This window comes from Bos javanicus, chromosome 13, assembly GCF_032452875.1.
Source record: "Bos javanicus breed banteng chromosome 13, ARS-OSU_banteng_1.0, whole genome shotgun sequence".
Lineage (NCBI taxonomy): Eukaryota > Metazoa > Chordata > Mammalia > Artiodactyla > Bovidae > Bos > Bos javanicus.
In genome coordinates, this window is record NC_083880.1 from 8,960,444 (window position 1) to 8,987,017 (window position 26,574).

At 42.0% G+C, this 26,574-nt stretch overlaps 1 protein-coding gene across 3 annotated transcripts in view; it reads left to right on the plus strand.

The window, feature by feature from the left end:
* The window catches only part of MACROD2 (mono-ADP ribosylhydrolase 2), a 2,305,220-nt gene that overhangs the window by 1,563,378 nt on the left and 715,268 nt on the right, over positions 1 to 26,574 (plus strand). For all 3 annotated transcript variants that reach the window (XR_009740200.1, XM_061435643.1, XM_061435644.1), the window contains exon 7: positions 20,846 to 20,876. Coding sequence is in view for 2 of the 3 variants with exons in the window: in XM_061435643.1 (XP_061291627.1) it covers positions 20,846 to 20,876 (31 nt within the window). In the remaining variant the exon portion in view is untranslated. The remainder of the gene's footprint in view (positions 1 to 20,845; positions 20,877 to 26,574) is intronic.

Here is a 26,574-nt window from a genome sequence, read left to right on the forward strand (position 1 = left end):
CTGGAGTTTCAGCTTTAGCATCCTTCCTTCCAAAGAAATCCCAGGGATGATCTCCTTCAGAATGGACTGGTTGGATCTCCTTGCAGTCCAAGGGACTCTCAAGAGTCTTCTCCAACACCACAGTTCAAAAGCATCAATTCTTCGGCGCTCAGCCTTCTTCACAGTCCAACTCTCACATCCATACATGACCACAGGAAAAACCATAGCTTTGACTAGACGAACCTTTGTTGGCAAACTAATGTCTCTGCTTTTCAATATGCTATCTAGGTTGGTCATAACTTTCCTTCCAAGGAGTAAGCGTCTTTTAAGTTCATGGCTGCAGTCACCATCTGTAGTGATTTTGGAGCCCAGAAAAATAAAGTCTGACACTGTTTCCACTGTTTCCCCATCTATTTCCCATGAAGTGATGGGACCGGATGCCATGATCTTCATTTTCTGAATGTTGAGCTTTAAGCCAACTTTTTCACTCTCCACTTTCACTTTCATCAAGAGGCTTTTTAGTTCCTCTTCACTTTCTGCCATAAGGATTGTGTCATCTGCATATCTGAAGTTATTGATATTTCTCCCAGCAATCTTGACTCCAGCTTATGCTTCCTCCAGTCCAGCGTTTCTCATGATGCACTCTGCATATAAGTTAAATAAACAGGGTGACATTATACAGCCTTGACATGCTCCTTTTCCTATTTGGAACCAGTCTGTTGTTCCATGTCCAGTTCTAACTGTTGCTTCCTGACCTGCATATGAATTTCTCAAGAGGCAGATCAGGTGGTCTGGTATTCCCATCTCTTTCAGAATTTTCCACAGTTGATTGTGATCCACACAGTCAAAGGCTTTGGCATAGTCAATAAAGCAGAAATAGATGCTTTTCTGGAACTCTCTTGCTTTTTCCATGATCCAGCAGATGCTGGCAATTTGATCTCTGGTTCTTCTGCCTTTTCTAAAACCAGCTTGAACATCAGGAAGTTCACAGTTCACATATTGCTGAAGCCTGGCTTGGAGAATTTTGAGCAATACTTTGCTAGCGTGTGAGATGAGTGCAATTGTGCAGTAGTTTGAGCATTCTTTGGCATTGCCTTTCTTTGGGATTGGAATGAAAACTGACCTTTTCTAGTCCTGTGGCCACTGCTGAGTTTTCCAAATTTGCTGGCATCCTGCTACAGATGCTTTATTAAATTTTCTTGAAAGTATAGGATAACATGATGATCACATGGGTTTGAATAGATTTTACGGAAAAACACAACTTCCTCTAACTTCACAATGACATTTAGCCTAGTAAGTTGGTATTAGAACTGTCCTCAAATTACTTAGCTAGTGTTTCATATTCTGTCTAAAAATTGTTATGAGTTTCTGCTTTGACTACAGTTGAGTTTTTGACTCCATATGGAGCTGTGAGAAAAATATGGCCTAATGGGAAGCATCAGTGTTTATCCATACAAGCTCATCTTTCATTTTCCAACCAATAAAGCCCATCTACTCCTCGCTGACATGGAATGCCAGTGTGCAGGAGAATGGGTCCAGAGGGGTTAATCCTGGGTGCCGCACAGCATGACGGGAGTGCACTGGGAAATGTCTGCTCTGGCGCCACCGTGGGTATTCCTGTGCCTCTTGGCACATCTGTGCCCGCGTGGAGGTTCTCAGCACCTCCCGACAGGCTCCGCCCTGCCTCTGCTACCATTCCTAACGCTGCCTGTCAGGTGGGTGACAAAGAACGCCCGAAAAATTCAGATGCTGAATCAACCGTAATGAGTTCCTCACTGTGTTCCCAAGGACACAGCTGCCTTGGAAAAAGAGCTGTAAATAATATTAGTGGTTGCTACCAGTTGGAGCTTCAACACAACGTATAATTTTATTTGTGTTAATGAGACAGTTGATGACCTGTGAAGAAGAGGTTAAACAAGTTTGAGGGGATTTAGTTTTGCACTTGCACTATTAAAAAAACTGAAATAAGGAGAGAAAAGATCAAGAAGGGAAGAAAATTCAACCCACTTTATTACTGTTAATTAATACCCTTTATATATTGCCTCTTGACCATGCCATGTTTTGTCATTAAGTTATAATGTAGTAACTAAAACATCAAAGTGAACAAAGCATCAGCACAGTGCAGGTTAAAAAAAATAAAACAACCTTTGTCTAAGATGATTTCCATTTTATTGATTTATCCAGATACCTGCATCAATTTTCAGAAATTGTGGGGCCTCTGTAGACCCAGACTCTGTTTTCCTCCTGGAAACTGACAGCTCTTTGAGATCTTAGCACAGACACTACAGTGCTTAAATTATTGAGAAATCTGAGAGTAGAATTTCAGGCCTCTTAAAACCAGAAAATGGCCTCAGTGAGATCACCCCTGATCAGTCCATTCTTCTAAGAAGCTTAGGAATTATTATGTCTAATGACTTTGCGAGTGGTTCTGGCCTGTGTAATTAAGATCCAAATATAACTCTATGTTCACTCTATAACTAAATTTCTTATCTGGACAAATGACCCATTTATGAAAGCTCATAAAATATCATAGGCTAGTCATTACAGACTTAAAAATCTCCCTAATAAAATATACCCAAAGATGTTCATATCTGCATTCCTAATAATTTTCCAAAAATATCCCTTACCTTAAGTAACTAGAAAAGAGTATATTATCATTCAAGAAGAGAAAATAGAATTAAGATCTATAATTATAAACAAGCAGCTTTCCTTGATTCCATTTAGTGAACATATTTGCATTTTTCTTCTATATATCAGTTCCTGAAAGTGATAGCAGAGTCACCATCACATCAGCATAATCTTTTGAGTTTGTGCATTCACTGCAGAATGTAAAATGTCATGACATTTCTTCAGGAATATAAAACTTTTTTTTTTTTGGAAGTGTTGCTCCACATTAAAAAAAAAAGAATGAAAATGAGGGTCAGAATTCCAGACAACTTTAGAATTCTGAATGGAAAGACTAGAGTGACCAACTAAGGGAAATTCACCATAGCTAAGGGAAGCACTGTCTTGTCTTTCCTTCTCCTTCCTAACTTTTCTGAAGCTATTGATTAGAAGCTTCAGTCCTATGAGAGTGGTACAATGTGCCTCATTAAGGATAGCTTCACTTTACCAAATCAAAACCAGGGAAGAATGGAGGTAGAGATATAGAGGAGGAGGAAATGGTACAGGGGAACCTTTACCTGTTATTGGGGAGGAGAAGTAAATATTGGGTTGAGAGTTCAGGGAATGAGTTCTGGTGGAACTTCTTTTAATTATAAAAAAATATAATTTTATATTCAGTCTAAAGGCAAAATAATTCATATGTTCATGCGTTTTTTCTTTGTTGTTTGTTTGTTTTTAGTCCTTAATAATCTATGCTTTCTAATTTTGAACAAGTTCTTGGAACTTTTTCACATCACTAAATCATAAGTCTTTACAGCAGAAACAGTCTTATATGTCTTTCCACAAAGCATTCCTCTCAACCCAAGAAAATGTCCACTTGCAATTTTGACAAGAAGGGATACCTTAACTTCTGTCTTAGCAGGAAAAAAAAAAAAAAAGCACCTCATGTACTAGGTGACTTTCTCTTCATCAGGTAGCTGATGTTCACAACTACGACATGTGTACACGCATGTGATTCACACCAGCAAATCAGCCTAAATCAAGCAGCCACTTACTATAGTAATTGGAGATATCATTGAGAGGCTGGATCAAGACTTACCTGTGAAGCTACACATATCACTGAAAATTTTAAATTATAAAAGGTTGCTTTTTTTTTTTTTTTCATTTTGAGTGCTACTTGGAGTTAAGTTGCCTATTGTTTGCAGCATAATGAGTTTTACTGGTTTAGGTGTCAAAATGATCAGAGGGGTCAGAGTATGAAAGTCCATGAGTAATGGTCTCAATGCTTGCCCCTCAGAGGAGAGTCCCAAGATCAGCAGCATAGGTATCATCTGAGAGCTGTTAAAATGCAGAAGCTAAGCTCTCAACCCGGACCTACTGAATCAGAATCTGCATTTTAGGAAAGTTCCTCCTTAAGGGCATGTCTACACACTGATGTGTGAGGATTATCCTAGTCCAGACTGTAATGCTTTGACTGTGGGTCTAAAATATAGTACTGACATGGACAGATGGAGGTAAACAAACAACAATGTCAACAAAACAGTCCCACCCGGAAATAATGGACGCTCTGATGCTGACATTCTATTCAGTGAGCAGAAGGGCAAGTGTGTTTATCAGGATGAAAGGAGTCGGGTGTTTGAAGAGAGCAGGTTTGTGGGAAAATACAAGGGGTTGCGGAAGAGCAAGGGCTTCATCATCTGGCCTCTCCCTGGTTTATTGCTGCCTTCTGTGGAGCTTTGGAAGATCTGCCATTTCAGGTACGCCCGTATTAAGTGGATCCAGTGATTTCCTCCCGGTTTTCCTCGGGTTTCAACTCATGCAATGTCACCCTGAAAAGTAGGACTTGAGGGGGTACTATGGGGTACTTGTGACCAGACCAGCCATATTAGCATCATCTGGGAGGCTGTTAGAAACGCATAATCTCAGCCTGCCCCAGGTCGACCACATCCAAATTTTCATTTAACAAGATGCTCTTGTGAGTGGATACACATATGTTGACGTTTGAGAATCACTGGTCCATGTACTTTCTGAACCGGTGAACTCTTCATCCTGGGAGAATTTCATATGGAGCCTGGGCAAGCCTATCAATGATGGTGGAGACAGGAGCAATGTGTGGGCCACTGGGAACAGATCACTGCCAGGAACAGTACACCTGTGAGAGATCTGTGCCTCTAACAGGAACACTGAATGCCAGGCGTGTGATGTATGCCAGAAAGGTATCATTGATAGTTTCCGCAATTAGATATGCGCTAGAGATCACGTGGTGAAATGTTGGTTGTGAAACTACTGCTTTTCATGGCGTAGAGGAACCTTGGACAGCTCTTTGTAACTCGGGAGAAATAAATCCCCAATCCAGAATCTGTGGCTGCTTGCTATGTCCTCAAAAAGATTGCTCAGTTACACCAAGTGACATCTGTTGCTGATGAAACTATCATTTTCCATGTTGGGGATGCATTCCACTTTCAACACCCACCCCCCCCCCAAAAAAAAAAGAAAGAAAAAAACAGTAACACAGAGGGAGAGGAAAAGTGGTAGGAAGAAATTCTTTCACACACTTGAAAGCAATATAACTCTTGGCGGCAATACGTTTTATCTGAGACAGGGTTACAACCTGTTATGGATGGATTTTATTTTGTTTATCCTTAGGAAAGATGTGTTTATAACATTGTGGTTAAAAATTAAGTCATTCACTTTGTTAGATTAAACTTTTGGTGAAGTCAAAGTCTACCAGAGCTAGTGGCAGCTTGAGAGTATCCACCTCTATATCCAAAATGACTCCCTCCGTTCTTTTATCTATCTGTCCTTCCGTCTGCCACCCCCAGCCCTTCCATCCATCCATGCATCTACCCATCCATCTCGTATGACCTCCTCATTGCCTCTGTAACAGTAATGATGACCCAAGGCCTACACTATTTAACTCCCTGAGAGTAGAACTGAATTTAGTCTTGAATATTTTTTAGTGAATCACAGGTGTGTCACATTCTGCAAAACTTGGTTTGCTCATCTCCTAGTATAGGAGCCAACACTGAACCTTCACGTGCACAATGGAAGGCCAGGTGCCTGCTTCCTTCCTTGTTCTCAGATAATTCTGGTTGGATTAATGCGGTGATCACCAGGAAATGTCTACAAATAACCCACCTCCTGGGGCCTAGGTTGTCAGACATCTCGCCTGCTTCCTTCCTTGTTCTCAGATAATTCTAGTTGGATTAATGCAGTGATCACCAGGAAATGTCTACAAATAACCCACCTCCTGGGGCCTAAGTATCCAGACATCTCCCTGCAGACTGGCTGCTCCTTGTCCTGTTATTTTTGCTCATTTCCATCATCATAGACTCTAGCTGATAAAAGTCTTCACTGTTATTGATGGTCCAAAAAGCACAGCCATTTTCAGGCCATGAGTATCAATTCCTAAACTTGGGGAATATGACTACAGTCAATTTCCTTTTTTCTTTTCCTTTCTTGCTTTCTTTTTTTTTAGTCATTCCTATAGCGTGTGTTCTGTAGACACCTCTTTCTTAGTCATTATCCCCTAATTAATTCCCTTGTTAAATATAAAGTGTGCATTAGGCTTGATTAATGTCTTCCTTTGTGACTAAGGAAAGAAGAATGTATTACCTTTACATATTGACTCAAGCTGCGTAATTATAACTCATTTTATTTAAAGTCCTTATTCTTTACAAACCACACTGTGGGTTAGGCCCCAAGCAACTGTCAAGATAATCTCACCTAACTCTCATACATAGGAAAGGGAGTCAGGTGTTAGCACATAGAATTGACTTTAAAGGTGCCTGTGGAAACCCATCTCTTTTTCTGTGTAGTGTTTTCAAGTTCATACCATGAAATTGTAGAGGGGCTGAAGTGGAATTGCCCAATCTGTGAGGAGAACATGCTGACATTTTAAGAGATGGAACAGAGGTTTCAAGAAATCCTGCAGGCAGAAAACCCGCATACGTGTGGGTAATCTAGCAGTCTGCTCCCTCTCTAATGATACGGTCTGTGACGGATGCACACGGACCTCAGTGCATCCCAGGAAAGAAGTCTGCTGGGCATGAGAAGGGTGCAGCCTGGGCTACGCTTGTCTGGTATAGTGGTGGGAATGGAATAAAATAACACAGTGGTTCTCAAAATGTCCTAATCTTCAGGGACACCGTGACACTAATCTTTAATTAGGTGGAAGATTTAATACTGTTGAGATCTGGTAGCTAGTGCCCAGGAGGGTTTTCATCCTCTGTTAATATGGAAAAAGAATTCTCGTCTCTAACCGTCCTTCCTCAAGGACCAGGGTTACTTTAAGGTGGATTCTTCTGTCTTCGCCTCCTCCTTCTCCACTAACCTCATGGACTCTGTTTGCAGTGGAAGGTGCTTAGAATTTTCAGCCAGAAGATCAGAGCTGTCTGAGCTTTTCCTCTTAGCCATGGTGTAACTTTGGGGAGCGTCCTCACTCTCTCTGGAGATAATAATGCTTCCTCTCAGGCTTCTTTTGAGAGGCAGCAAAGGCCATGTAAAAACATCCAGGAAGATTTAGCATGTATTAGATAGTGTCCTTATTTCCGTCTCTTTGTTTAAGTCACAGAGGAGAAGCTGATAGTGGATGCTCCTGGACATCCTGGCCTCCGTTTCTTTCCATGATGTTTCAGGAAATATTGCTGACTGTGTGTCATCTCCGTCCCTTCTCATGGCTGTTTGGTTTGTTAGCAGATCATTAGGGAGTCTTGGAAAAAGAGTGGAGACACGGGTTTGCCTGAGAAGTGGTTGAGTTACTATATCCATTGTGCCCAATCCATGCATAGACTGTTAGAAAATATCGCCTCACCAACCCATCGTGTCAAGGTTTGGGGGCTGCTCCTCGATGAGGTCAGCTGTGTTTCTTGTTTTGTGGTTGTTTGCTGTTAATGAATTTTCTTAAATATTTCCTTTGGAAGTCAGATCTTCAACTTTATTCTTAAGAAAGATGTGGAGATACAACTTATCATTAAGGAAGTCAAGGATTGACTCCAACACCTGAGTAGCTGGGCTTCCCTGGTGACTCAGATGGTAAAGCGTCTGCCTGCAATGCAAGAGACCCAGATTCTATCCCTGGGTTGGGAAGATCCCCTGGAGGAGGGCATGGCAAGCTGTTCCAGTAATCTTGCCTGGAGAATCCCATGGACTGAGGAGCCTGGTGGGCTACAGTCCATGGAGTCACAAAGAGTCAGATGTGACTAACACTTTCCCTTTCACATGAGTTATGTGGAGCACATTCTTTTTTTTTTTTTCCAATTTATAGTCTTACTTAATTTTTTAAATTAATTAATTTATTTTAATTGGAGGCTAATTACTTTACAATATTGTAGTGGATTTTGCCATACATTGACATTAATCAGCCATGGCTGTACATGTGTTCCTCATCCTGAACCCCTCTCCCACCTCCCTCCCCATCCCATTGGTGCACATTCTTTATGGAGCCTTGCCCTCAGCGTGGAAGACAGAAAGTCCCAGGACCACTGCCTCATCCCGGCACAGTCATTCTCTGAATCCCTTCCTTTTGTACACCCTCGCAGCTCCTCCTTGGCTTTGAGCCAGGTCTCTGTTCTTGTTACTCATGGTCTTAAGAATGCTCTTTCTTCCTTCTTGCTTTTTTAAAGAATTCACCTGCTTTTTCTTCTTCTTCTCACCAAGACCGAACAGAAGTGACCATGGGCTCTGTTTCCTCTGAGCTTCTCCCAAAAATCACCCCGCAGGTTCATTTCACTGTAAGAGTTCTTCTGCAGCCACATCAAGCTTAATGACAATAATAAATATCTGCAGTGGTTCCCAAAAGCAGACTCTGGGGTGAGGATCTGGGGAAAGGGAATCTGTTAGGAAAATCCCAGGGGAAAATAAAACGGGTGAGAGATGTGAAGACTGAGATCAGAAGAGGAGGGTGGAGCCAGGCTTAGTCCTAGGTGATGGCAAAGTCCCCCAGTGACGCTTGCCGGATAATGCAGGTCACACCTCTGCTTTGTCGCCTCCAGGGCCAGGATGCAGGAGTGGGACACCTCCACAGCCCACTGATCAGACATCAGTTAGGGGCTGTCCTGGAGGTGCCTGATTCCCAACTCCGTGTTCTCTGAGTGCACTGGCAAAGCAGGCCCGGCTCCCCAAGGGCATCCCCATGACGGTCGTGACTGTGTAGGGGTGCCTGCCTCTGGCAGGGGCGCAGATGGTGAAGGATGGTGGTGTCCCTTCCAGCACGCTGAGGGAAGCTCCGGGATCCTAAGTCCTCCAAAGCTCTGCCTACAGCCCTGGGCCCTTCCCGCAGCACGCTGGTCCCTCAGTCCTATATGCACAGGGGGCTTCCTTGTCATTCTGGCCCCTTCTTCTACCAGGAAGGCCGCTCTGTGCGGAAAGAGTCTGGCCCCACAATGGCTGCGGGCCTTTCAGTCTCAAGTGGGTAATTTACTTCTCAGGGGATCTGAGGCGATGGTCAGTAATCTCAGCTTCCCCAGCTCCACCCAAGAAAAGGGCACCTAAGCCCATCCCCTCATCCTCCCCTCGTCTTGCCAGGGGTAGAATGAGCCTGGTACCTATATTTAATTTTGAGAAAGACATGGGGACAGATACTTTCAAAATTAGAGTCAGTCAAGTTTATGGGAAAAAAGCATCCTTTTAGGAATATTTTGTTTCAGTAGGAGTTTCCATATCGCACCACTGGTTTGCTATTAACAAGGAAAGGATTTTTGTTTGTTTGTTTGTCTTCCTTTTTTGGTTTTAACCTTTGTTTCTTCCCTTTGCTTCTGTGTAAAAGGAGTTTACAGATGTAGACATTTGGGAACAGAATGCACATTCTTTTGGGTTCAGTGGGTTTATGGGGACTAGTTCTCATTTTCACATACATATAGTTTCTAGTAAAACATTCCTACCAGTCACTCGAGCAAGCTCAGGCAAAAGGCAGGTTTTTTTCCCTTTGCTGGTTCTGACATTTTGCATCCGTATAAATTCATGGTGGAAGTAACCCATCTGTCTTCTTGGAAAATATAAAGTTTACAAGAGTACTGCTCCTATTCATGGCTGTGTAATAGTTTGTTTTATATTGCATGGAGTTGTAGTTATAAACACGAAAGCAGCTGGCAATAAATGACTTTATGACAGCTATTTCCAAGGTATAATGAAGAAAACAAAAACAAAGTTATTGCTTATAATCATGGTGCATGGGGAGCCTCTGCCACGCGCTCCAACCCTGGCCATTTCCACCTGATCTCACTCACAGGCTCCTTTAAATGACCTTGGCCTTCAGGTTATCTAGCTTTAGGGAAGGGAATGGCCTGATAATGTTTCCATTTTCCAGTAATTTGTTAAAGAGACAGCATTCTTTTGCTCTATTCACTCATGTAATGGGGATAAGAGGGGAGTGGAATTATTGTCTTTACTGTTGAAGAGATTTTACACTGAAAAAATATTTTAAGGGGAGCAGTTTGTCAGTACAATCAGCCCTCTGTAGCTATCTACTTTCCTATTTGCAGATTCAACCTACTGCAGATCAAAAATATATTTTTAAAAATTCCAGAAAGTTCCAAAAAGTGAAACTTCAATTTGCCTTGTAATGGCAAATATTTACACATCATTTACATTGTATTTACAACTATTAACATCACATTTACATCGTATTAGATATTATAAGTAATCTAGAGATGATTTAAAGTACATGGGAAGGTATGTATAGGATATATGCAAATGCTACATATTTTATGCAAGTGACTTGGGCATTTGTGGATTTAGGTATGTGAGGAGGGTCGTGGAAGGACTGCATTTTCAAAATTTTAAACTTTTTCATTTAGGTCAATTTGCTCATTTAAACAAATTAATGTCATTTCTAGGAATATATTCTGCCAGATTATGTTAGCTACATAAAGGCACAGTCAAGAATGCTTATGGAAGGGTAATTACAGTAATGTTTACAAACAACCTACATGTTTATCATGTTAAGTAAACATAGTGTAACCATGCCTAGAATATTATGTAGACATTATATCACTGTACACAGACAGGGAAAGATCTCCAACATCTAGGACATGAAAAAAGATAGTCTCAGAAGATAAAACACAACATATGCTCCAATTTCTGTAGAAAAAAAATAATCTATGTTTGTGTGGCCGTATAACTCAATTATTCATTCATTCATCCGTTCAAAGGATATTTATTGAATGCCAGGCTTCATTCTAGCTGCAACTGATGCAATCATTAGGAAGACAAAGATCCACCTAGATTCTGCCTGCCAGTGGGGAGACCAAGGTTGAGGAGGCAATGAGCAAGAAAACACCTGTCTGTCAGGTGGCAGAAGAGTCATGGAGACCCAGCAGCCTGAGGGAAGAGGCCTGAAGGAGCCTCACTGAGGAGGCGGTATCTGATCAGTAACTTACAAAGAAGCGCGCCAGACAGGAGATGGCTAGTCCAAAGCCCTGACGCAGGATCACGCTTCTGTGTTTGAAGAACTGAAGGAGACCAGTGAGGCTGGAACTCTGTGGGCACAAGGACAAGTGAGAGGAAAGGAGGGTGGAGAGGAGGCCAGGAGCCAGATCATGGGGAAATTGAAGGCCACATAAAACGTGACTTCACGTTTTATTAAAATGTGATTTGAAGGGACTAAGGGTTTGAGATCAGGAAAAAGACACAATCTCAGGCTTCAAAATCTAAGTGAATGGAGCTGTGTGATGGTCACCACGCTATTGTCTGTGACGGCCCGAGGGGAGGCTTTTCTAGCTGAATCTGAGGAAGAAAGAGCTGTGGCTATAGAAGAAGATTCCCACTGTGTCTCCCTGTGCCTGTCTTCTTTCAGCCTTTTGAGATTTACTTATAAATTCTTTGTGTAGTTAACAAGTATGAAGGGTAAATGATCAGTTATACCTTACATAAAGTAGATATCTTACACAAAATAAATTTCTGTGACCCTGAGGGAGTTCACTTTCTTAGCTTTCTTTCCTCCATGTTTATGAAAAGAAAGTGATAGGTTCTTTATCACAGGATTGTTCCTGAGAATGAATCAGATACTCTGCATAGAGTTTTTAGCCCATGCTTAGCACACTGGCGGAGAAGGCAATGGCACCGCACTCCAGTACTCTTATCTGGAAAATCCCATGGACGGAGGAGCCCTGGTGGGATGCAGTCCATGGGGTCACTAAGAGTCAGACACGACTGAGCGACTTCACTTTCACTTTTCACTTTCATGCATTGGAGAAGGAAATGGCAACCCACTCCAGTGTTCTTGCCTGGAGAATCCCAGGGACAGAGGAGCCTGGTGGGCTGCCGTCTATGGGGTCGCACAGAGTCAGACATGACTGAAGTGACTTAGCAGCAGCAGCACACTGGAGCACAGTGATGCCCTTTATCTGTGGGGCATACATTCTGAGACCCCCAATGGAAGCCAAAAATATGGATAGTACTCAACCCTATATATACTGTATTTTTTTTCCTGACATACATACCAATATGATTTAGTTGATAAATTAAGTACAGTAAGAGATTAACAGGGCTTCCCAGATGGCTCAGTGGCAAAGAGTCCACCTCCCAGTGCAGGAGACACAGGAGTTTCGGGTTGGATCCCTGGGTCTGGAAAATCCCCTGGAGTAGGAAATGGCAACCCACTCCAGTATCCTGGTGGGCTGCAATCCATGGAATCCCAAAGAGTGGGGCAGGACTGAGCGACTGAGCCGTCCCCCACCCCCCCCACACACACACACGCACAAACACACAAGAGTTTAGCAACAATAACTAAAAATAGAACTGTAACAGTATACTGTAATAAAGTTATTTGAATACAGTCTCTCTCTTTCTCAGAAAGTCTTATTGTACAAATTTAATGCCTTTTCTGTGTTCTCTAAGCACTTATCGAATATGATGACTGTAACTTTCACAGTTTGAGATGTGACGGCAAGAGTAGCACAGATTTTTTTTTTTTTCCTTTCTTTTTTGAGCCGAGAGTTTTCACTTCTCACCTAAGAAAAGCACTGCCTCTCTTTGGCATATTCAAATTGCCAACACCACTGCCTTTGGGCTTTGGGACCGTCATTAAGAGAAGAAAGTGTTACTTGAACACAAGCACCGGGACACAGCAATACTGAGACAGCCTCGCTGATAACTGAGGTGGTTACGGAGTGACCGACCAGCAGGTAGGATACATGGAGCATTCACGCCCCAGGCAGGATGGAGTGAGGTGGCGCTAGATTTCACCACGCTACTCAGAATGGAGCACAATTTAAAGTTTGTGCATTGTTTACTTCAGAAATTTTCCGTTTAATAATTTCAGACTGCAGTTGACCAGGGGTCACTGAAACTGAGAAAAGCAAAACCACAGATAAGGAGCAGACTGCTATAATTCAAGAATGACAGCTGTTGTTGCTATGTTACCACCTCCCATGTTTAAACACTATGAGGAATTCAGGATGCTGTAAAAGTGCCTGGCTTTTCAGCACCTTTATCCTGAGCTTTAGAGAGACAAAAGAGGCTGTTTCATAGCATTGCAGAATGTAACCACTGAACTGATCCATCTAGTCCAACTCTGCTCTTTTCATAATTAGAGAAACTGAGGCCCTGAGGGGCACACTCTTGGCTCTTTAATGCAGCATATAAAAATAATATATTGATATTACATTGGAATGGACAGTGACTGTTTGCTGTACACCAAAATATCTTGCATACTCCTAGAATGAGGTATATCATAGTTTGAGAAATACCCAAGTATCCTTCATCATGGGGTTAAGAGGATTTGGTACAACCTACTAGGCTGATAACCAGACATCTAAAGACAAAGAGCGGTACCCTAAGTTCCACTGATTCACATTTTCTCATATGCTAACTTCTTTGAAAGTAGAACGCCTCTTATAGCCAGGGCTGTTTATAGTCAAGCCTGCTTACAGTAAGGGGTTGTTCCTGTACATGCGTACGCTTGTCGTCTTCCCCAAGGCATTGACTGGACAGCCTTGGCCTTTAGCTGCCCAACCAGTTAGGGGCCATTTAAGGAGGTATGTGTCTTTTATGTTGTCTGAAAACCTTTCTTAACAACAAAGAAGGAGCCAGCCTTCAAAGTTTCAGAGAGGGTGTCATGGGCCTGGAAGGAAAGTTCTGAGTCAATATCATGTTGAGAGAACAAGGATAAAACTATGGGAAGCTCATGTCTGGAATTCTGTTTCGAAAAGTCATTCAGAAGAACCAGACTCTTCACATGAGGAATGTTTGAGGAAATTGTAACCAGTTTTTCTCCTTTTTATCTATACTGTAGAGCAAGTTATAACTTAAGAAACAGTTTACTGCTGCTAAGTCACTTCAGTCATAGACGGCAGCCCACCAGTCTCCCCCGTCCCTGGGATTCTCCAGGCAAGAACACTGGAGTGGGTTGCCATTTCCTTCTCCAATGCATAAAAGTGAAAAGTGAAAGTGAAGTGCTCAGTCGTGTCCAACCCTCAGCGACCCCATGGACAGCAGCCTACCAGGATCCTCCATCCATGGGATTTTCCAGGCAAGAGTACTAGAGTGGGGTGCCACTGCGTTCTCGGAAGAAACAGTTTAAATAAATCCAAAATAGTCATTTCAGTAGGTATAGAATAAAAATCCTAAGTGGTAGGAAAGTGTATTTTCACTGTTACAGAGCTTTTTGTTTAGCGGCACACAAAGTTCAACAACATAATGGTGTTTCTTACAGTTGACAGCTTCCTCAAGTCAGTGAACAGTGATATATAATCACAGACATTTAAATGAAAGGTGTATTGGGTAGCATGTTTTTGCTTGCAAGTAATGAAGTACCTAACTAAAACTGACTAAGCAATGAGGAAAGTGTTGACTAAGCAACTGAAAGATTCCAGAGGTTGAGAGCACTTTGCAGTTAATTTACACCATCGGCTCAGTGATGCCACAACTCCCCATCTCTCCATACTTGTGACTGAAGGAGGTGTGTGCTACTTACCTTCTTCAGGCATCACCTTCCTGTGGAACTGAAGGTGGAGTCAGACCTACTCAGATCACAAGGCTGTTGTATAAGCAGTGGGTAGATGGTAGTGACCTTGGATAAGGAGGAGAGGAAGAAATTCCCACTTTGTATGAATCAAGGATCAAAGGAAAGCATGTGATGGTTATAATACTGGCTAAGGGCTCACTGCATTGGGTTTGAGGCACCATTAGGGTCAAAACAAAGGTTGAGGGTATTTCTTTCTTTGCCCTCAAGTTATTCAGACAGAAGTAGGAGAAGTGGAAACAGGAATTCAAGAGGATGGGAAGCAGAGTCTACAGCCTTGAGGATTTCAGTGTTTCTACAAATGTACTTGAAACCAACATGCTGGGCTAAGGAAGTATTTTCCAGGTGGAAATCTATAATTTTACAAAAGAAAAATCCTCTCTCACTCTCCAAGTCAAATGAATATTTTTCCCACAAGAGGGAAGTACATGCTGATTTGGGAAAAAGGAAAAAAAATTCTGGCTGGCAGTCAAGTGCTCTGAAGTTTCCGGTCGCTGTAGGTTCGGCCGTGATTAGCATGGAGACGTCCTTGCTCCTGGGGCTTGCCTGTTGGAAGGGGAGTCTGGAGCCTTACAAAGTGGGCTGATGATGTCAATTCCCCAAGTTCTACAGGTGACTGCAGAATTACATGCACTTTAAAATAAACCAGGCTAAACTGCCTGGGTTTTGGTATAATGCAATCTATCATTCTTCCACAGGAGAGGATTTTTGTGGGAGGTGGTTATATTAAATATAACTTTGAAATAAAGAAATCTTACATTGTTCCCTTCTTGTGGCCCCATCAGAAATTTAGTATGGCAAAGAACAAATGTCCTGCAAAACCCTTTAGTTGAGCTCACTTTGCTCACTCTTTTCTTTCTCTGTTCCTCTCTTTTTCTCACGATAAAAAGTGATCAATTAGGAAATTTATATGGATGAATTGTATGCAAAGTTGCTTTACATACAATGAGTTTTTCCATGATTTTGCAATCCCATCTCTGCTTTATCATTGCCTTTGTGTTTAATACAATAATATATATTATCAACGCCATCCTCCATTATGCAACCGTGCACCTTCACTTTGAAGGCGACGATGTCATTTTCAGATGAAGCTATTTGTCCTTGTTAAAACAGACAAGACAGTTGGTACATTCAGACTCAATTATTGAGTCATGTGATTGATTCTGAGATAGAGCTGGGAGCTGAGGAGAATGAAAGTTGCCATTAGCGGGCTGGTGTGCTCTCTCTTCTGCGGAATCTGATGGGAGAATGACCAGTAATGCTGGATGTAGGAGGGAAGCAGAAGGGAGTGAACTCGGATCAGGTCTCCCGGAGGCTGACTCTGAGACAGAGTTCAGGGTGCAGGACATTTACTGAGCTGTGCCTGGGGATCAGCCCCTGGAGAAGACAGGGGAGGTGGGTAACAAGAGGGGGCAGGGGGAAAGGGGTGAGCTGCCGTGTGGCTCGGCGGTGGCTGTGGTGCTGCAGGGTCCTTCAGTGCTACGCTGACTTGAGCCAAAATGAGCCAAGGCCTTTATACTCTGCACAGACTATAGGCCAGGGCATGGCCCCAGTGAGGAGGGTCTCTGCGCCTGAGACCGTCCCTGAAAAGGCTGACAGTTGAAGGCTGTCTGCAGACAGCCCTGCTGGGGTCTAGGTGCTAGATTCTAGGGCAGTAGTCCTCATCCCGGGGTGATTTCACCCCCTGTGGAAATGTGACAATGCCTGGAAATGTTTTTGATAGTCAAGACTGGGAGCCTGCTCCTAGCAAGTGGCTGGAGAGCGCAGGGAAGCTGCTATGCATCTCACCATGCTCGAGGCAGCCCCGAGCAACAAAGCACTGTCTGGTCCCAGATATCGACAGTGCCAAGGTCAGGAAGCCCTGCGCTAGCACAACAGTGCCTGTGTGCGTGCTTGGTCATTTCAGTTGTGTCTGACTCTTTGTGACCCCGTGGACTGTAGCCCTCCAGGCTCCTCTGTCCATGGGATTCTCCAGGCAAGAGTACTGGAGTGGGTAGCCATTCTCTTCTCCAGGGATCTTTCTGATCCAGGGATTGAATCTGGGTCTCCTGTATTGCAGGCAGATTCTTTACCATCTGAGCCCCCAGGGAAACCCCCAGGGCAATAGATTCCCTGCTTAAAGTAGAGCCTGGTGGTCATTACAGTGGCCAACAGAAGAATCGGCATTAGCTGGGATAGTGCCCCTTGTCAGACACAATGCTATGTATTCTTCATTCCTTCTCATGCTCCCACAAACCCCTCAGGAGAACTTTGAGTTTCTATCTACTGATGAAGAAACAAATGCTCCAAGCAGTTAACTAAACTCTCCGACATGTTGAATGGAAAGGATGTCCAGTTGGGATTTCTAGCAGACTGGCTTGTGGAAACCGTTCTAATAACTAGTAGTTTCTGCTTGATGGCTTGATGCAGCCGTTCTCAAACTTTTCTCTTTGTCTGCATGGAGCACAAGATGGATAATGTTTATGTGTTCAGTTTGTTTCCATGGAATTCCTGGGGCATCAGCTGTAAGCTCACCTCTCTCCACCGCATTTAAAAGCACAATGAAACATGAGAAGGCATGGCACAAGTGATAGGGATGACTCTGAATCCTCTCTAATTTTCTAATTTGTACTTCTAAGCAGGCCATTCCTGAATGTGAATTCCTTACAACAAATGACTTAGAGTAAGCATGCAGTTGATTTACATGCCTATGGAGAATCTTGGTGAATGCCTGTAAAAAAAAAACTACAATATTTTCAGGAAAATTTGCTCCGTCCTATCTTTTCATGGTTGAGGGTCACAGGATGGATTGAGTGGGTCAAGAAAATCCTTCAGATTTACTGGCATACTGGCACCTCAAGAATGCAAGGAATCAAATAATTAATTCGATTCATTTTAAAAAGAGCTTCTACTCCATCCCAGAAACTGTCCCTTTTTTTAAAATTAGAAACTAGTAGCATTTACTAGTGAAATGAAAGGGAAAAAGTGTTTCACAGACCTGTAACTAAGCTCAACAGAGTCAATTATTAATATTACTGTGTCCAAAACAAATCATGTAAATTGTGACTTTAAATAGAAGATCCAAGCAAAGGGAATAAATATATATCCTTTTAAAATGTTAAGGAAAATAAAATGTAATACACATTTAACCCAAAGACATATAAAAAAGGCTTAAACATTTCATTATGATTGAGCTCAGCCATCATATTAGTTATTACAGTCAACAGTAGCTGCAGTGTTTTGAATTTCTAGTGTAACATCAGTCCTTATTTAAACAATCCTGTCATGAATTCCTGCAGCATACTTCTATATGGTAAATGTTATCGTTTGCATTTTTCCTGGAAAAAGACAAAGATGATAGCAACTCGATCAGATTTACATATAGGTACATTGGCAGGAGAACATCACCATTCTCAGATCCCCTTCTGTTATTAGAAAGCTCGATTTTGACTCCACTCTATTTACATTTATTCATTAACTCTTTTAATCAAACTCTGCTGCTGCTGCTGCTAAGTCGCTTCAATCGTGTCTGACTCTGTGCGACCCCAGAGACGGCAGCTCACCAGGCTCCACTGTCCCTGGGATTCTCCAGGCAAAAACGCTGGAGTGGGTTGCCATTTCCTTCTCCAGTGCATGAAAGTGAAAAGTGAAAGTGAAGTCGCTCAGTCATGGGTTGCCATTGCCTTCTCCGAATCAAACTCTAAATATTGCTAAATAAAGTACAGTGTCTTTTATTGGGCTGCAATAACAAACTACTGGAGAAGGCAATGGCACCCCACTCCGGTACTCTTGCCTAGAAAATCCCATGGATAGAGGAGCCTGGTGGGCTGCAGTCCATGGGGTTGCACAGATTTGGACACGACTGAAGTGACTTAGCAGCAGCAGCAGCAGCAACAAATTACTAGATGGCTTAAACTGCAGGCATTCATTTCTCACAGCTGGGAAGTCAAAGGTCAGGATGCCAGCTGATCTGGCGTTTGGTGCAGGGGCACCCCCTAGTTTGCAGATGGCTGTCTTCTCACTGCATCTTCACTTGGTGGAGAGCAGAGCGTGCTTGTTCTCTTCCTCTTCTTTTAAGAATTCTAATCCCATCATGGAGGCTCAACTGTCATGACCTAATTAACTCCCAAAGGTTCCACCTCCAAATACCATCACATTAGAGTTTCAGCTTCTACATTTGGGTGGACACAAGCGTTCAATCCACAGTGTCTGGTATAATCAGTGGTTTGCCAGCAATTGTTTAAAAAATGACTCAAAAAATTAGTGTGTGCTAAGTCACTTTTGTCATGTCCGATTCGTGTGATCTTACTGACTGCAGCCCGCCAGGCTTCTCTGACCATGGGGATTCTCCAGGCAAGAATACTGGAGTGGGTTGCCATGCCTTCCTCCAGGGGATCTTCCTCCTCCCTAGGCTTTTACATCTCCTGCTTTGGCAGGCAGGTTCCTTACCACTAGCGTCACCTGGGAAGTCCAAAAATTTAATATGTTACTTCTATAAGTTACAAAGAATGTATAGCACACAACTTAAATATAAGAATAGAATATTCTGTTCAGTTGCTAAGCTGTGCCCCACTGTTTGCAGCCGCATGAACTGCAGCACTCCAGGCTTCCCTGTCCTTCACGATCTGCCAGAGTTCACTCAAGTTCATGTCCGCTGAGTCAGTGGTGCTGTCTAACAAGCTCATCCTCTGCTGCCCTCTTCTCCTCCTGCCTTCAATCTTTCCCATCATCAGGGTCTTTTCCAATGAGGTAGCTCTTTTACATCAGGTGGTCAAAGTTTTGGAGCTTCAGCTTCAGCATCAGTCCATCCTATGAATATTCAGGGTTGATTTCCTTTAGCGTTGACTGGTTTGATCTCCTTCCAATCCAAGGAGCTCTCAAGAGTCTTATCTAGCACCACAATTCAAAAGCATCAGTTCTTAGGAACTCAGCATTCCTATGGTCCCACTCTCACATCCATACATAACTACTGGAAAAACCATAGCTACAGGAACCTTTGTCAGCAAAGTGATGTCTCTGCTTATCTGAAGTTGTTGGTATTTCTCCCAGCAGTCTTGATTCCAGCTGTGATTCATCCAGCCCTGCATTTCACATGATGTGCTCTGCATATAATTTAAGTGAACAGGGTGACAACATACAGCCTTGCCATACTCCTTTCACAACTTTGAACCAGTCAGTTGTTCCTGTAAGGTTCTAACTGTTCCTTCTTGAATAGAATAGAATATCAGATCAGAGCAGTCGCTCAGTCATGTCATGCTGACTCTTTGCGACCCCATGAATCGCAGCACGCCAGGCCTCCCTGTCCATCACCAACTCCCGGAGCTCACCCAGACTCACGTCCATCGAGTCAGTGATGCCATCCAGCCATCTCATCCTCTGTCGTCCCCTTTTCCTCTTGCCCCCAATCCCTCCCAGCATCAGAGTCTTTTCCAATGAGTCAACTCTTCACACCAGGTGGCCAAAGTACTGGAGTTTCAGCTTTAGCATCATTCCTTCCAAAGAAATCCCAGGGCTGATCTCCTTCAGAATGGACTGGTTGGATCTCCTTGCAGTCCAAGGGACTCTCAAGAGTCTTCTCCAACATCACAGTTCAAAAGCATCAATTCTTCGGCACTCAGCCTTCTTCACAGTCCAACTCTCACATCCATACATGACCACAGGAAAAACCATAGCCTTGACTAGACGAACATGTGATACCCTTTATTAGAAATTCTGTATATCCAATTGATTCTTACAGAATCCTTCTGTTAAATTTTATCAAAATGTTATTTCCATAGCCAACCTGTGGTTTCAGTTGACACAGATGAATGTTGATTGGTATTTTCAGATTTTATGCCACCAACAGGATGTCACTTAATACAGAGCTGGGAGAGAATGCCCAGTAGCATCCCGTACTGGTATACTGTATTTCCACCAGACACATGTAATAGACAGGTCATCTCAATAGCAGAGGCAATAGTAAAACGTGGCAAATACTTAGGACTTGATGATGAATGATTATTTCTTTTAGATACAACTTAGTTCATTGTAGGCTTATGTGATATAATTTCTTATAACTTAGTTTAACAATTGGTTCCCACAATGCCTGGTAATTTGACCCTTGCCTCTTGTGAGCTGGAATAATTGCTGGTAAAGAAAATTTAATCAAATATACCATTTCCACAATGTCTCCTACTTCACCTGAGTGGCGTTCAGAGCTCAGAGTACGTGAGTAGAGGACATCCCATTATCAAGCAAAACAGATGTTGAAATAGATGTTGATGGGTTTGGGGAGAGCCGGGCCTTTAAAATTTATTCTGTTTTTTTGTGGTTTATTCACAGGCATTTCCATGCATCTCAACAGGCATTTATGGTAAGTGACCTATCTTTTGGTAATGTTTACATTTCTTTATTTTGTTGTTAAAGTCAAGGTTAACAGGAAACATTAGAGGTTCTCTGATGGATGCAGTTTGCAGTCATTTAAAGAGACTCAAATGCAGGTCAAACTTCTTTGAGGACTCTCAAGAGGCTATTTGGATATTTTGGGTGTTAATGAATTTAGTTGTATTGCATACCATGTGCAATAATTAGGTGCACTGTGGCTTAATGTCTTTTGTTATGTAAAAATGTTTACTCGCCTATGATCTGACCTCTAATAGTGTTTTTGTTAATTAAGTCATTCTGTTAGATGAGTCATAATACATATAAAATCTAACGTTACCATTTTTTGTTGTGAATTACAAAATTATAGAAGCATTAAAATGCACACACATGCATATATCTATATATTTAATTTAAAAGATGTGATTGTTAATATAAACACACATTTTTGATTAGAGGAAGATTTTTTTTTTTTCCTGGTATCAATAGATTGTTTTAAGTAGCAGCTGCTTTACTTAGAGATGGAAGCAAAATGTTTTTTATAACCTCTTGCTTGCATCAGCCTAAAATTCTCTAAATATTCTTTTACCTACAATGGCATTTACATATACTTTTTTCCTCAGCTTGTTAATAAATCTGTTTCACAATATTCAGGTAAAACAGAGTTTGTCATTTTAGAGTTTTCTGGTCAAGCAAATAAGATTATGACTTTTCTGAGCTCAAACTTCTCACGTGGAGACTTTTAAGTGAAAAATAAAATACATGCAGATGTAAAGAACCAGTTTAAATTTGTTACTAGAGGGAAAGGATAGCTAAAGTGTTGTCAAAAGCAGGAGACTTCTTCCTCTTAAGGTGGTATTTTTTAATTTGGCTGCGTCCGGTTTTAGCCACATCGTACGGGATCTTTGAGGCACATGGTCTCTCTAGCTGTAGCACTTGGACTCAGGTGCCCTGCAGCACGTGGAATCTTAGCTCCTCAGCCAGGGACTGAACGCACATTCTCTAGATCGCAAGGCAGACTCTTAACCACTGGACCACTAGGGGAGTCCCCAAGGTGTTTTTTTTGTTTTTGTTTTTTTTTTTAAAGGTTTCAGTGAAAGTAAAGTGGAAAATGTAGGCCTGAATTAAATTAAATGGGAAAAGATTTGGTGACATTATTTAAAAATCGAAGGCATGCTTCTCCCCCCTCTCCCCCCTCGCCCCACCCCGCCTCACTCTGGATTCTGCTACAGCCTATCTTTGGAGTAAAACAGTGGACACTGGGCTGGTGAGCTAAGGCTGGACCATCTGCACCATCACCCCATCACTGCCACTCTTTCTGCCTCACAGGTGCCCAGTTATAACTCTCACTGATATATTTGCTTAAAAGAAGCGTTACATGCAACATTTTACCCAGATCTTCATGTCACCTTGTCTAAAGGCAAATCAGACTCCACCACAGAAATGGTTCTGATTTTGAGGACATTCTCACATGACGGTCTTCATTTTCCTTGACCAAAAAAACAAAACAAACAAACAAAAACCCGAAAGCCCCAGACAATGGTTTGTCATGTTGTCGATGTCTGTTTTACCTCTGAGAATCTGATGGTAGTGTTCAAAGACTTTCAGAAGCTAAATTTAACAGCTAATACACTAAATGGGGGGAGGTAGTGGGGAAAGAGACAGAAAAGTAAAGGAAGATGAACATGAACACTAAAAGGAAAGGCTCGAGAAAGGATGGTAAAAACGGAATCAAACTTAACGTGGCTCTTGAGGAACTGTGATCCCTGAAGGACAGGGATTTCTCTCCTTAGAGTAACATGGCTCAGTGTGCAGTAACTAGATCAGTACTGCTCTATGTTGGTGGCAGGGAATACTGAAGACTGGAGAACGGCATTGAGAGGGAGTCACAGTCGATGACTTAGAGGCTGCCGCCACACGAGCTCAGTCAGTTTTCACAGCGCCAGGTCAAAGAATGAGATTTCTTTTTTTTTTTATTATTATTATTGTTATTATTTTTACTTTACAATATTGTATTGGTTTTGCCATACATCAACATGTATCCGCCACGGGTGTACACGTGTTCCCCATCCTGAACCCCCCTCCCATCTCCCTCCCCGTACCATCCCTCTGGGTCATCCCAGTGCACCAGCCCCAAGCTTCCTGTATCCTGCATCAAACCTGGACTGGCGATTCGTTTCTTATATGATATTATACATATCTAATTAAAATTAAAAGCTTCTGCACAATAAAAGAAACCATAAGCAAGGTGAAAAGACAGAAAGTGATTTTCGAGTCCTGGCTGCTCATCTCTTTTCCTGTCTAACCTTTGAGTAAGTTTCAAAGTGAAGCTGAAACCTGCAAGTCAGGTCCGTGTTGTCTTTCACTAATGGCACTTGAGCTTTAGACCCAGACTTACTTTCAGCTTCACGAGATCTTTAGTAACATTTAGATTACTCCAGGTCTCTTTACTTTCTGAATCATTTAGTATTTTGTAACTTGGAAATGATGGTTACCTGTGAAACTGTAGCTTTCTAATCAGTCCTTGATTCTCTCCTAAGCACTCATAATTTATGGATCAGAGGTTTTCTTGCTCTTCTTCAGAACTTAGTTCTGGCTCCTCTGTTATCTAGATCAATTTTACTTTTATCTTTACTTATTGGCATTTGAAAGAATACTTTATTTGAAGAAAGTGATCCACAGCTAAAAAGAAAAAGAAAATTAAAAGCAAAACAATCAAACAAAACAAAAACACACCACACACACTTGTATAGGTTGAAGCTTGATCTATGAGATGTCTTCCTTGGATATTCCAACTCTTGATGGTCATTACATCTTTGAAACTTTTCAGCATTTGTAATCTGGACAATTAATAATTGCCGGTTCATATTGTTCCATAGATTTTTAAAAATATACCCTGTGTTTGTAGTCTATCTGGAGCTTTCTCGTGAATAGGGATTCACTTGTGCAGATTCTACACACACCCAGTATCTAGCATGGTGCCTCCTTGAGAAGCTCAGGAAATACTGCTGCTCAATTACGACAATGATGTTTATAACCCCAATTGATCACTAACCGATGATACAAGAAGCAGAATTGTTGGTTGGCAAAATAACAAGTAGAGAAACTACCTAGTTGGTATTTTCTTAAATGGAAAAACAGCTCTATTTTAAGAGCAACAAATTTGCTTTTAAAAAACATTCTCGAACTGGGAATGATTTTAGGCATAACAATGTCCATCTTCACAAGGAAAAATGAAGACTCAAGAACTTGTTTAGTTAGAGCAATCTGTGTGTGTGTGTATGTGTGTGTGTATATATATATATTTTTTTTTTTTGAGGGGGTTGTATTTGTATAACTGATTCACTTTACTGGTACACCTGAAACTAACACAATACCGTAAATCAACTCTACTCCAATAATTTTATTTTTAAAGGAAAGAAAACAAAGATAAATACAGCACTCTATTTCACTTAAAAACAACAACAGCAAAAAGTCTCTGCTGTTTATCATGGCCCATCGAATGATGGTCTCTCAGGGAGGTACTCGATGCTCTTAGACCCCATCCTGACTTTTCCCGACATGCCCTAGTCCCAGCCCACCACCCCATCCACTGTAATTTCCCAGACACCCATTTGCTTTGGATTAACCTTCACTTTTAGGTTTATGGCCCCCAAACTCAATGTAACTCTAATTCTTCTATTAGAACAAAATTACTGACTATGGTAGAGGCTTCTTTGGAAGGGTTTGAGTTATTTAATTGCCAAGGTGATCTCATACAGGGCAATTTCAACAGTAAGCATCCCCGATTTGTGGGAACCTCTACATAATCCTCACATCCAAAGCATGTTTGGAGGATCCAGGCTTTGAGACGCTGGAGACCCCGCCAGAAACCAGTTCCTCTCTCACCCTTTCCTCAATCCTCAACCTTTTGGAGACAAAACCAGCTGCATCTTTTTGCAAGACACAGACTGACAGCTCTCTACCATGCAATTCAACCCAATTAAAAAAAAAAAAAAAACAACCCAATTTAAGAGAAAAACCTAATGGGAGCAGGCCCTGCTTGCTTTGAGGTTTCCCAGGATGAGGAGCTAGATTTTTCCACTTTGATTTTCAGCCAGTGCCATTGCTGTCCCCCATGCAATGCTTCCAGGCTGGTTCCACGGGGCACCAGACCGCCTGCTTACACTCAGGATGAAAAGCCACATTTGGTAAAATACTGAACAAGACTTGGGTTAGTTTTGGAAAAACAGATCCAGATGAGGCTTCCAGGGGCTCTAAACTCCCAGATCCTAGTTAAAGGTTTGAATTGGCTGCTAAGCCTGTCTCAGAGGCTTGAGCTTCCCTGATGGACATTTCAGATCCTGTGCGTGCCTTCTGCCCTGTGAGCCCAACTTGGATACTCTGGTGCTAATAAGTTTAACACAAGAGGCTAGACATGATCCATAGCAATGGAATTTTTACTGAGAAGTGGGCAGCGAAAATAATTTTTATCCATTTTATGAGAGTCAATATAGTTAACAGAAATGAAGTCCAGGTGGAAAAGTATATCCTTTGAGTAATTGAGAAAATATTCTCTGTGGAGGAAAAAAACCCAAGAAACAAAACAAGACTTGAATCTTCCTTTCCATGTACAAGATGGTGTTTTTAGAAAGGAAGGAATTTCAGTCATTGAGTTATTGGCTGGAAATCTGGTGAAAAAATTTAAGCGCAGCATAATTTAGTGAAAGCAGCTCCCATATTTATTCATACGATTTCTGTTACCAACAGGGAAGGCCTGTTTCTATCAAATCACCTGGTCTCCCTCTGCGTTCCATGACATGCCGCCAGAACACAACTTTCTAATTGAATCGCTCATTTGCATTCGAGTTTGCTCTTCTGCTTTTAAGTAGTAAAAAAGGAGATCGACACGATGTTTCGCTAACCTTATATCTACTTGGCAAATATTTTTATCACTACATCTGTCTACATTCACAGACATAACTTGGAAAGAAACCAGGGCATTCTCCAAAGGCAATGCTAAAGGGCATGCCCTCTGTCAGCTCTAAATGCTGACAGATTTCAGAGGGTGTGACAACCATGGCTGGGCAATTCGGGGCTTGCGGGAAGACTTATCTTATGTAATACATTTGGAAACCAGAGCAAAATTGACAAAAATGTGTGTCCCTCCCTTTCATCCCCCTGACAGCTCCCCTCCTTCCTCCAGCTTTCTTCTTTTCCCTTTGATATTTCCATTTGCTTTGAAAACTTTCTTTCAGGTGGGCTAATGGTGACTCTTACTCTCTCTCATAAATTCCCTTCTATGACATCCTGTGTTTTTTGTCCTGGACACATAATTGACACTCTAGGAAGTGTTACTATTCTTGGTAATCCTTGAGTTAATTGCTGGCCCTCAAAGCAAAGTAACATTAGAGTCGGGGTAACTTGCTTCCCTTTGGGAAAATGCAGTGCTGGGGCCACACTCATCTTAATTCTGTCACATTTGAATAATATTTCATGAACTGATCCTTAGGAAGCACTGGAGGAAGAGTTTAACAGACAACTCAATTATACCTATTAAATTGTTTGTAATCCTCTGAGGCCTTATCATCTGAATAGACGGCTCTAGAAAATTCACTCAAACATGTACACATTTATACATTCATCCCACAAAATGTGGTACAAACTCCCCTTTTACTCTCTCAAACTGTGGAGTCTTTAATAATAAAAAA